Genomic DNA, 11898 nt, shown 5'->3' with positions numbered 1-11898 from the left:
AATTGAAATTAAATGTCTAGGTTTGTGAGTTTTGTTGTTTTTTTTTAATTACCAGGGTACCTCAAACATTGCTAAGTTTAAAGGAATGCCGCATAAAGGAATGTACTTAGCCTAAAATGTTATCATTCATGAAAGTGTATGGAAATGGGTCTTAATTTTCCATGCAGCAAGACTACAGGCAAGGACAGTTTCATAGACCTTCATTTTGACCCAGTGTTGCTGCTCCGAGGTTCTCATGGTCAGCCCTTCCCCTGCCGTTTTTGGGGATTTTTTTTTACTTTTTCAATTAAATTTCAGATATCTCAGAATATTTTTTATTTGTTGAATACTATATAAAAGTATTGGCATAGCTCTGTGATATAGGACAAATGGCCTGATTTGATCACTGAAGCTGGTGGAAAAGCTAAAGGCTGTGAGGTTTCCAGGAGGTTCAAAGAGAGCTACAGAAGCATCACATTACTTTCAGTTGCATTCAATCAATAAGCACTCTACTCCCTCCACCACAGCCACTCAATTAACTCTACCAGGAAAATACCCTTCCTGAAAATTGTGTGTTTAGCTTAATAGTGCACTTCATTGAGTTGCAGTGGGTTGCTGAGATGGCAGAGTTATGGTGTAATATGTGCTAAAAGCTCATCTGCACACCCACAGAGTAGCTCAGAGAGACAACAGTGTGAGGGGGAGCCCAAAGAATGCCCTGCCCCAGCTGTTCCCATTCCAGCAGCCATCAGCCTAGAGGAATCCAGGGGCACAAAGTCAGGTGGGAACCTGAATTAAGGACTAGAGAGGAAGGGACTCCCTGTTGGGCCTTTCCCAAGGAGCACGTTGCTGCCCCAGCCTCTCCCCTCTTGGACTGTCAGACCCAGCACAATATGGTGCATCAAAAGTAGAGTAAGCCTGGGAGAAGAGTAGAAAGATGGGTGGTGTCTAGTATTGTAATTTTTCATTTCCTTCCCTTTGTGGGTTGCACAAAACTACTGCACAGCAAGTAATCTTGTTGCTCTACTCATTTTGTAGAATCTGAAACCTGGCGATTGAGACAGGGCTTGGGGTGAGGTGGGAAATTTGAGGACCAACTGGGTGGGGAAGAGAAAAAGCTGTATATATACCCTTGTGTGTGTACTAACTATAATCAAGCGCTCACCTATAAAATATTCAGCAATGCACAAAGTTTATGCATCAAAAGCTTGTGGAACAGTGAGTTTCAGATACAAATAGTAGTTATTAAAAAAGAAAACACCTCCAAGTCTAAACATGATGTAGACACAATATATTTTAACTATATAGACAAACAGGACATTCAAAAAAGCAGTCCTTCCAAAAAGCAGTCCAAGCTTGGAATTAACTGCTTTCTGTTGAGAAGAATATGAAAAGAAACCAAAAATACGCCCAAGGAGTAAATTAGTGTGTGCAAAAAAAAATTCTTCTGTAGGTGACCTAGTTTTAAAGATCATTGGGAATTTATATGCATTGCCTGTAGAGAGACAGGGTGGCCAGGGAAATGCTGCTGTGATGCATCCATGGAAATAGTGTTGGACTAAATTTCCTCATGGGCATAATTGCACTAAATTAAAAGAACTGATGTGAAGATCGAATATGTTCCTGTGTTTTCATGTTCAAGCAAAAGGACCGTAAAATGTTCATTTTAGTTTAACTCCCAAACAGAAGGTCTTTTGCAACATCCTAATTGCCTAATTCCTATTTTTGTTTTGTTTTCTATGAGGTGAGATTTTTATATTCCTTTTATCAGTAGAAATATTTTGCCTTCTCCAAGGGGAAAAAACCCCACAAACTATCATTAAATCAAATCAATCATATTTTACTACATTTATGTTTTCTTCCTTTGTCAGTGATACATAGATACATCTAGAGATATAACTAGTAGAATATTTTATCTATTTGGAGATGAAGTTTTACCCCCTAAGGCTGTACAATTCTTCAGTGTCGAGCAACTGATTTATATTACTTTTGTGTGTAATAGTTCTGCAGCCAAATCCTTTTGATTGCTGGGACATCTTATTCAGGCTCCATTTCTCTTATGTGGATTTGACTTTATTTTTGTATACTTCAAGGTATGATGGATGGATACCTTACACAGTACGAAACATAGAGAGTACAACAATGAATATGTTTACAAGTGGCTTTATTCCTTTCTCTTTTGAATGGAATTTATATTAACATTGCATGATATATATTTGCAATAATGTTTTTGACCATGAAACTTAAACAACTCTGAGCTCCCAGCAAATGCATCTTCTGTACAATAGTGCTTTTGCAAAATGTCGTTATTGTACATGGATTTTTTTTTTGGTAGCAGGATCATTTTCTTACATCAAAGCCTCTCAGGCTGACAAGTATTTCAACAAATTGAATGATTTGGATACACCACTTGAAAGTTTTCTGCGTGAGGTAGAAAAGTAAATTTGAAACAGAAACGTGTCACTTTTCTTTATGAGAAAAGGTTCTGTCTTTGTTCTCTGTATGATCGTTGGAGTGAAACGTTATTTGTAGTGTATCTCCTCTTTCACAAGAGCCTGTAAGAGCGTTCACTGAGCTAATCTTAATCTTCAAAACGAATGCTTCTGATGGGAGGCTACTTTACAGGAAGCGTGACCTCATTCGGTCTCTGTGCCGCTGATTGCACGGGGCTGTTTTCAAAAGGAAACAGGGGACTTCATAACCTGCCTCTCCGAAGAGCCAGAGCTGATCTCTCCCAGGAAGCTGCCAAAGGAACACCCTCCACCAACCATCGACAAGCTCTCAGGCTGATCATAAGAAACTTTTTTGCACACATTGTGTTAATTGTGAGATGGATTTTCCAGGTTTGGAAGATTTTAGACTTATTTATCTCTTAATAGATTTGTCAGCTGAGGAATAACTAAGCTTTGGATTCATTTCTATGCTGCTCTTCAGGAAGTTTTGCGTTCCTGTGAATGTTGTTATCATTACCTGCAGGGAGAAAAGACTAAACTGCTCTTCAAAAATAACTGATATGTGTGAACAAATAAAACTCTCTTTGCAGACACTTGTGTTTGATAGGTAGAATAGAATAAAACTGGTTGCCTGGGCTTCAGCTATTTTGATAGTTAGCACTATATTTTGGCAGGTACTAATGTAAATATTTAGATTGTAAACTGATGGCATCATTGGCTTGAACACTAATTTGATTTTTGGAGGGAAAGATATTTAAAACTGACTGGCTTGGACTGTGATTTTTGTTTATATTATAACATGAACTTTTATGTGTTTTGAAATTCAAGGGGAGTTGTTGACTTAAATTTTTATTTGAGTTCTTTACATAAAATATTACCACATTCACCTCAGATTCACTTTTAATGAGAGTTCATAGAGCTATTGGTCTTTTTGCATGCCATAGTTTAAAGGTTCTCTGTTGATGGCTCATTTTGTGGGTTACAGATACAATACTAGTGCTTCATTGTGCAGTGGTGGTTGAGATGCTTTGTTTTGGCTTGCTTATGTCGTTACTATAGCTTCTCACGCTATTAATAGCCCAGAACTAGGACTGAATATTAAATGAAAGCAGAACACTGTGCAGCATTGTCTAAAACATGATGTTTCCATGTTTTCTCCATCACTGATTGAATTATGATTTTCAGGAACTCTTTCATTATTCATGAGACAAAAAATTTCATGATCAAGGGCAGCAAAAAAATCTGTTGGACTGCCTGGTCTACTACTGTTCACGGAAGCTTGGTATTATCATTACTTAAAACAGTTTGAAAGCCAATTACAGCTGCTTATTAACTGTTCTTGAAAAGAGGGACATTCATCACCTCCCAGTAATATAATTGCATGTGTATATTGCTCACTGTCTTTTATAAATAGATGTATATACTCTATTCTATCTTAAACTTTATTTCTGTGGAGGGTGATGGATAAACAAGCATCCTGCAGAGACACACCTTGCAAAGTTATGAAACAATTCAAATGAGTAACAGAAGGACTGTGGTTTGTTCTGCCACTGTGATCACTATGTGTCAACACTTTCTAATGAAAGCACTACCCATATGAAAGCTGCCACTCTTAAAAGTTATTCTTTTTTAGCAGCTGCTTTATACTATCATAACTGAAACAATCACATGCAATACAGCTGTGTTGTGGGTTTCAGTTGCTGGAAAGTTTCGCTCAGATCATTAGAGAGTTGTAGTAGGTATAACTGATCATGAGATACACTTCTATATCCCTTTTCAAACAAATTTGCTCTAGAATCAATCATTTTTGCCTGAGAATACATTATAACTAATAATGTGATATATATTAATGATAGAATCTTACAGATCCTAATTTTCAAACAAGGCAAAATGTGTTTCCTTTAAAAGTCTTTTCCAGGTAATCTATACTCCCTGTTAACCGAGAGTGTATGAGACAGTCCTTTTCAAGATGTATAGACTATCACATGTTGCACTGGCACCAGGAGCAAGTCAATTTGGGCACATTTGTCAGAGCTTTTAATAAAAAAAATATCCTGTGGAGGGGATCTTGTTTGACTGATAAGATTTGGGATTTTGCTGGGTTTAGTTTATATCCAGATCTACAAACTACCTGTTGAGTTCTTCCTGTATTTTCTTTTACAGTTTGGATGGATTTCTTGGTTTTGAATACAATATTTTTTCTCCTTTAAAAATCATGATTTTGCCTAAAATAAGAGAAATTATTTCAGAAGCTAGTTGTATGTGAAAAACAGTAGCTCTAATATGTCAGACTATGAAATACACCACCGCTCTCCCTGTTTGTACAACTTGCTCTGTGGTGTTCTGACCGATGCTACTTGATCTCTCTGTACCTCCACCAAATTTCTTCCAGTTGTCTCCTCCTTTTGGAAGCATTAGAGCATAATTTTTGCATGGTAAAGTGATTTTTTTTTAAAGGGTAGGAGAAACAGTATGTATGGGAGCAGGGCAATAAGACTGATTTGTAAAAAAATACCCTGAAGGTTTTACTTCTCTTTTTTGGTGACCCTTCCTGGTCCCAAGGGTGTGACTGACAGCTGAACTCCAAATGAGGGTAAACAAGATTACCAAAGTGGAAACACTGACCTTCGTGTCTTTTCTTTGCCTCAACTCATAACTGAACAGAAAAAAATAAAATTCTCTTAGACTTATCTCCTCTAGGAGGTCAATGATGGACACTTACTAACAATGTTGTAAGTCTGAAGCTCTAAAGATATAGAAGAAGCAAGGTAATATAGGGGAAGATCATATCTTTTATCTTTTTATGTAATAACAGATATAAATTCTCCCTATGGATAGCCATTGCTCGTATTTCCTAAGATTGATTCTGTCAGGTGCTGAACACCCAGCAGCACTTTGCAGGCTTGAGCCATGGTAATCCAGACAAATCCTATTTCCTTAGTCTCCTGCCACAATATTACTGTCAAATATTTGTCACTGTCACAACCCCTGTGCCTGTTGTGCTATGTCTGCAATTTTCATCTGAAAATATAATGTAATGGTAACAGTGTACTTTCCATTCTATTCTATATCTATTGCCAGTATATGTACTGGTTTTGGCATGAAGCAGATCTCTGGTAAAACACCATTAAAATTACTGCAGTTATTGTATTTGTGCCTACAATTATTTCTCTGAAGTCTGTAGTCTATGCAGAGCACAGGTATCTAATTTTGGTTGCCTCTGATTCTGCGTTGCTCAGATGAGTTTCTTATAAACACTATGTCTTTCCCCCATTCTTTCATCTGTTTTATCTCCTTTAATCCCACTATTAATTTCCTTTTCATTTTTTAGCTTTTTTATGATCTTTTTGATATACACAAGGTACCAGCCAGTGAATATGATAACAACTCCTTCATATTTCACCTTTGCCTCTGCAGGTTCAACAGCATTTAATGGAGAGCATAGACGCAGCCTCTCACAACATATTTTTCCAAGGTACTGAGGAAAGTCACACTTGCTTAATTTTATTTTGTTGTAGATTTTGTAAAAATACCTTTTGGGCCACTTAGAATTGTAGTGCCGATATTAATTTAATTACTGCTTTAAATGGAAGTTCAGAAGTACTGCTGTGGAGTTTGGAAACACTGGCTTTGCAATTACAAGGTTTTGGAGTATCTCTCTTCCATCTGCTTTTCCCTACACTGAAATTATGGTATCACTCTGTGACATACCATATGGGATAGTTAAACCTGCTAGTGAAACGCAGGTCAGACACTGAATCAATCCAGTGTCTTCCTTTCTTTCAAAGATGTCACTGCATGGCAATTTGGAACTTGGAGGTGTTGAGGAGAAAGGACTAACCATAAATCCAATCTTACTTAAGCTAAGTAAAATGTCTATGACATTTAGATTCTTTCACCTCTGTCACTACTTACTTCTATTTTAAATACCACATAGTATATTTTACTGTGCTAAATTTCATCTCAGAGTCAATCGTGTTTCAGTGCTGGATGAAGTTATCACCATGTGTAGACTTTATGTCATGTTATTCTAGCTGCATGGTATTCTAGGATTTGTGAGAGTTACAAGTCATGTATCCTTAAATCTTCTCCAAGTATGGCTAGGCTATAAAAGAACAAATAAATCCTATCTTGTTCAGAGGCACCCATCTCGTGTCACGTAGAGTAACTCAGAGAAGCAAAATACTGGGATGCCTCTGATGGCTCCAGATAGGTGTAAGGTGTGGCAGGATTCCTTGGCCAAGAGCGCTGCCACAGAAACACACCATGCACGTCTCAGCTCAAGCTGGCTCCATGCAGGCATGAAATGCTCCTCTGGCATGTATCCCTCCTGTAATCTGAAGCTCTGGAAAGCGTGATGCAGGCACACTTCAGCTGGCTGAAACCTCCTGGTACAAAATATCATTACATACACATATTTTAAATCGATGTCATTACCAGCCTGCCTCAGCTGCGAATGCAAATTCATTGCTATTAAATGGTGGGTTTGCTCTGTCTAGACCTTCACTAAATTAGAAGCTTTCATTTCTCCTTTTCAGTTGTGCCTGTGCCTTTCTGGACGATGATCCTGCCTATGAGTGTTCCACAAGCCCTCTGACAGGCTCCCTTTCCCCAAGCCGCCGCAGCCCTCGGCTGCTTTCTAATGGTTATTACGTTTTGACAGAAGACAGTTTTCTGTCTGATGAAGAGGGCAACGTAACATTGACACCATCCCACACAAGAGTTACATATAAAGAGAATTTAATTCGGTAAGTGAACTATGTGCAGATTTTACTCCGTGCTGGCAACTGCTTCCACCTCTCTGGCCTTATCCAGAGGTATCTGTGTCTGTCTACGTTCTGCTTGGCGTAAGATCAGCATTGCTTCTGAATGGGAACATCCCAATTGCTTTAGTTTAGAGAGTGCAGTGATTGAAATAACCTGATTTTCAGTCGTCTTACTACCCATAAAACTCTTCAGTACACACTTGCTGCTATAATTGAAGTTGTTTCCAATAACAAAAAAGGAGAGCTACAGCTCATTTTGCCAATGGGGTGTTGCTCTGAAAAGGACTAAAAAAAAGTACATATAAATGTCTAAATACCTATATCTAAAAAACACATGCATATATATAAACATACATATATATATACACAAAAAAAAAAGGTCTTGTCCTGAAATTCTTACTCAAGGAAAAACCTCTGTTGATTTCAGAAGAACATCAGTTTAGCCAGGTATATAAAATGTAATTCAAAAAAAGTTATATAAAATGTAGTTCAAAAAAAGTTGAAGTTCAATGGATTCATATGGCAGGGTGAAGCTCATGAGTAGCATGATACAGCAGTATCAGAGACCAATAGCTGTGATATCATTCAGCATCACAGACTCCAATATCACAACAGCATGATGTGCCCTCCTGCCAATACATTCTCTGACATTCTATGGTGTGCAGGAGTAATTCCTAGTGACACACCCAGGGGCAAGAACAGGGCTAGGAGTAGCACCCAGAACCTGGTTCTTTCATGTCATTCTTGCAAGTTTTAGAGCTCAGCAAGAATAATTAGCTCTATTCCTTGACAACATATCTTTTCCTTCTAGTGTATTCAGGCGAAGGAAGAAATTCCGTCGCTCTCTTGACAGCTTGTTCAACCTCAGTGCCTCCAACTCATGGCTCAGCTCCACCATTCCCAGCAATATGGATTTCTCCCATGTAGATGATCCTTGGCCTGATGGATGCAGTAAACCAGAAGCCAGTTACAGCAATATTGGTAAGCCCTGATCAGGTACCAAGTAATTAAACTACAATATTACAGATTGTATTTAGTGGGACTTTGAGTATCTCTTTTTGTAAGTTTTGTGGGGGTTGTCTGCCAGGATGTGCAAATAAAGGATAGATGCTCAACAGAATTCAAAGTGGGGAATAAAGCTCCTGGCACTAAACCAGCACATGAGTTTGTAAAGACCCTTGTTCCAAAGAGGCATTTTTAAACTGAATTTGAATCCAAAGTCATCATCAGTACTGTTTATTCCGGTGTGATTAATATCTGGCACTCTCTGCTTTCACCTGGGTCTTTCAATAACTTCATCATGTTATACTCTATGCAGTTTTGTCTTTACTCTGCATATCTTCTGCGTACATTGGACCTGCCAATTCCCTACCCATAACAATTTGGGGCCCCTCCTGTGATTAAGTAATTAACTCCCTCCCCAGTTCATTAACACAAAGTCTCAAAGTTCTTCTTTTGTGCAATCTCAGTTATATGTGCACTTTTTGCAGGTGATTCAGACTTTTCTTATGGATATAATAAACATGTGGCACAAAGGCAAATTCCAGCATATAATGGAGCATCTCTCACCAAAGATGATGAGTTTCTTCAGTCTGAGAAACCATTTAGTGCTTCAAAACCCTTCTCACCATTTATGATAAATGCAAATGAAGAAACCTTGAGCAGTGGAGGTACGTTACGTTCTTATTCTGACATGCCTCATTTTTGAGTGAACTGAAAATACTCACATTAAAAATATGGATCTGGTCCCTTGCAAAATAGAATTTATTACCTTAAACATATATTTTAAATGAATTATTAAAATTAAAAAAATATTAAAATTGTTGTTTACTTGTTTACTCCCTTCTGCTCACAGCTTTTCCTCTCCCATTTTTGTAAAAAAAAAAAATGTGGAGTGAAGAGGAAAATGGAGGAAAGGGCATGGGAACAAAAACTGAAACGGGCAATTATGCAGAAAAGCTTGTTTTCTGAGAGCATGGAGGGCATAGTGTCTCTGTGGTTGTGGGGGGAAAAGACTCCTGAGAGACACCCAGAGCATGAAAATTAGGTTTCTGCTTTGAATCACTCTAGGCAAGTTCTCTTAAAAAGGAACTGAAGAGACTGGTCTCACACGCTGAAGGTAGTCTTTCAAAACACCTCCTGTCAGATATTTACTTTCCTGAAAACCCATTAAAATTATTTTTCTGATTTTTATTTTAGAATCCAGGACAGTGCAAAATGTCGTTTCTCAGATGGTTGCACTGATCATGTGTTTATTCATTTCAATATGTACAAGGTAATTTTTATTTCTTTTATTTGCTGTTTCTGACATTCGTAGTTATTCCATTTCAACTGGTGAAAAAAATTTAAATTAAGGGTCACATTCTCAAAGTTCCCTATATCTTTCTGTGCAAATCTATTTTCACATGATAGTCGATGCAGGCAATTATCTGAACTATAGAGATATACACAAAAATAAGAAATGTATGCAGATATGAAAACTACCTTTCCAAGTGTGCTTGGACAGGGGTTTTGGCAGGCTGAGAAGAATCTGAATGCATCCATGTCTTTTTAAGTGGATGTTTCAGTCTGGGAAAGCTGAGGTCTTTTTTTCTTGGAGATTATCCTCAATAGTTTACGCAATTTAAAAAGTTTCAAATTGCAGTTCACCTACCAGAGTTTAGAGGGTTCATCTGCAAAAACCTTCTCTCCTCCTCCCATCCAGGCTTCAACTCTTTTAACCAAATATGCATCCTGTGGCTATTTCTAAACTTTCTGGATAATTTTATATTTTCAGATATTTTCTAGGAGGATTGCCTGCCACTTTGTTGCTGATAATTTTAGTTGGTAAGTACAGAATTTCTTTATATACAGCACAGGGATTTTTTTCTAAAAAAGAGGGGTTTTCTACAAAAAAAATCCAAGAACCAAAATCCATCCTTGGATGTATATCCATGGCTCTTACTGATGCCAATAAGAGCAGTATGTGGGCACATGGGCACAGAATGTAACCTTTATTAGAGGATTTTGCATTTGAATTTCACAGGTCTTTTGTCTCAAGATGCTGCTGTGTCATCTTTCTTCAGTCTTAACACATCTTTCAAAACCACAAAGTTTTGGTAAGTGGCTCCAGTGTCATGTGGTGAATAGGGGAATTTAGAAGTTTTATATTAAGAAGAGGAAGGAGAGATTCCTGCTGTTGTTTTCATGTCAGAAGAGAGAAGATAAGATCTGAAGTTACTCTTGGAGTATTTGGCTTTTCCTGTTACTGATTTGTATTCATAGAAACTTTCTGTTTATTTTGAAAATTTGCCTTTTCATAATGTGCAATAAATTTTGTAGCACCTATTTGTTTGCAGAAAAGGAAGATAAACCTAATATGTCGTAACAGAGACAGACCAAGAAGAGTAACTTACGAATCCAGAGATGTGACATCAAGCCTTGCACTGAAGTCCTTGCACTCTCAGGCCACCAAACGGAGCCTTTTTTTTAACTGGGAAAAAATAAAACCAGCTAATTATGGTGCCAGCCCCATCACCACCTTCCAGGGACTACAAAATTGACATAACTTGGGCCCAGTAACCCAATGCACCATTATATTCAGGAGAGCTTTTCCTTTGGCTGATACTGCAACCTGATAAATGTCTTAGAAAGAAGAATTTAATCAGTCCAATCAGTTGAATAAAGGTGCAGATGTTGCTGTTTCAGACTGCATTATTTCTTTGTTTCAAGTGTTGCACAGAGCTGTAGCTTTTAAATTCTTCTGGAGAAAAATTCTTACGTGTTTAGAGGGTTTGAATTATATCTTTAGATGAAGCTCACACATAGGCCTTCATGCTGAAAGCACATATGGATGTGCTCGATGTATGGATTACCATTCTTTTACTTTTTATGAATCAGAAAATTCTAAAGGTCTAAAATCTAAAATGCTGTTAAGACTAAAAAGTTAGGGCTTATCTGAATTTTTGTGGGGTGAAAGTGAAGCTCAAGAGGATCTTGTTTGTTTCTGACACTGTCAGTGTTCAGGAGTTCAGTGTATCCCAAGGGCAAAAAGATAATCTGACAGACCTTTTAGCCTTTGAATTGAGTATGTTGGAAGTGAAAAACAGCAAGGCATAGCTTGGAGAGCCATATGGCGATCATAGTCTCACTTTTTGAGCACCCAAGGGTCTTAGCACACCACCCTGGATACTCAAGGATGCTATTTCCCACTTTTGTGCTATGTAATTAGTCCCTAAAACTTTGGTTTTACCAAGGTCACCACGTTAGGACCAGTGTGTTGCAAACACATGCTCCAAAGTGCTTTCTGTCTTCCTGAATAGTTTAACCCTGAGTCATAAACAAAGGTGTTCTTCACAAGAGAAAAACAAACACACTCTGAGAGCTTTTCTGTCACAGGTATACAGAAAATAACCTTTTTTATGCTCATCACAAGTGAGAAGTTACCTGCTCAAACAAGTAGTCCTACAACTGAACTAAATTTGTCAAACAGGGCCTACAATATATACTGATTATAACAATCTGTGGTTTAAATCATGACATACAAAAACTTATTCTATTTTTTTCCCCCAGAGAATACAATAAGAAAGAAAGAATAATTGGTGAGTATATGTTTAAGTTTAGGAAGAATTCCATCTTTTTAGGGATGAGCTCTATTATGAGACAGGGTTCAAGCCGGGTTTAGAAAGGTTCCATGGACTTATGATTAAAAGGTTTAGCTG

At 37.7% G+C, this 11898-nt stretch overlaps 1 protein-coding gene across 3 annotated transcripts; it reads left to right on the top strand.

Moving 5' to 3' along the window:
- The first annotated feature begins 2695 nt into the window (after positions 1–2695).
- Positions 2696–10884, top strand: TMEM71 (transmembrane protein 71). Of its 3 annotated transcripts, none has more exons than XM_039381886.1 (9): positions 2696–2822; positions 5850–5907; positions 6971–7180; positions 8010–8179; positions 8689–8868; positions 9398–9473; positions 9975–10024; positions 10224–10296; positions 10569–10884. In XM_039381886.1, coding segments are annotated over exons 1-9 (831 nt in total). In that variant the 5' UTR covers positions 2696–2809; the 3' UTR covers positions 10570–10884. The 3 variants fall into 3 exon arrangements, with proteins under 3 accessions (XP_039237820.1, XP_027567847.1, XP_027567846.1); XM_027712046.2 differs by having other exon boundaries at positions 10537–10884; XM_027712045.2 differs by lacking the exon at positions 10569–10884 and having other exon boundaries at positions 10224–10300.
- The last annotated feature ends 1014 nt before the right edge of the window (positions 10885–11898 follow it).

This window comes from Pipra filicauda, unplaced genomic scaffold, assembly GCF_003945595.2.
Source record: "Pipra filicauda isolate LSUMZ 115617 unplaced genomic scaffold, ASM394559v2 scaffold245_size1146780_pilon, whole genome shotgun sequence".
Lineage (NCBI taxonomy): Eukaryota > Metazoa > Chordata > Aves > Passeriformes > Pipridae > Pipra > Pipra filicauda.
This window is presented reverse-complemented; position numbering and strand designations above follow the sequence as displayed.

What these genes read in the sequence shown, in the direction of transcription:
- TMEM71 (XM_027712045.2), top strand. An exon ending in AGCCAGTTACAGCAATATTG is followed by an intron (nt 8,180 to 8,688) that starts GTAAGCCCTGAT and finishes CACTTTTTGCAG; the next exon opens with GTGATTCAGACTTTTCTTAT. An exon ending in TTCATTTCAATATGTACAAG is followed by an intron (nt 9,474 to 9,974) that starts GTAATTTTTATT and finishes TTATATTTTCAG; the next exon opens with ATATTTTCTAGGAGGATTGC.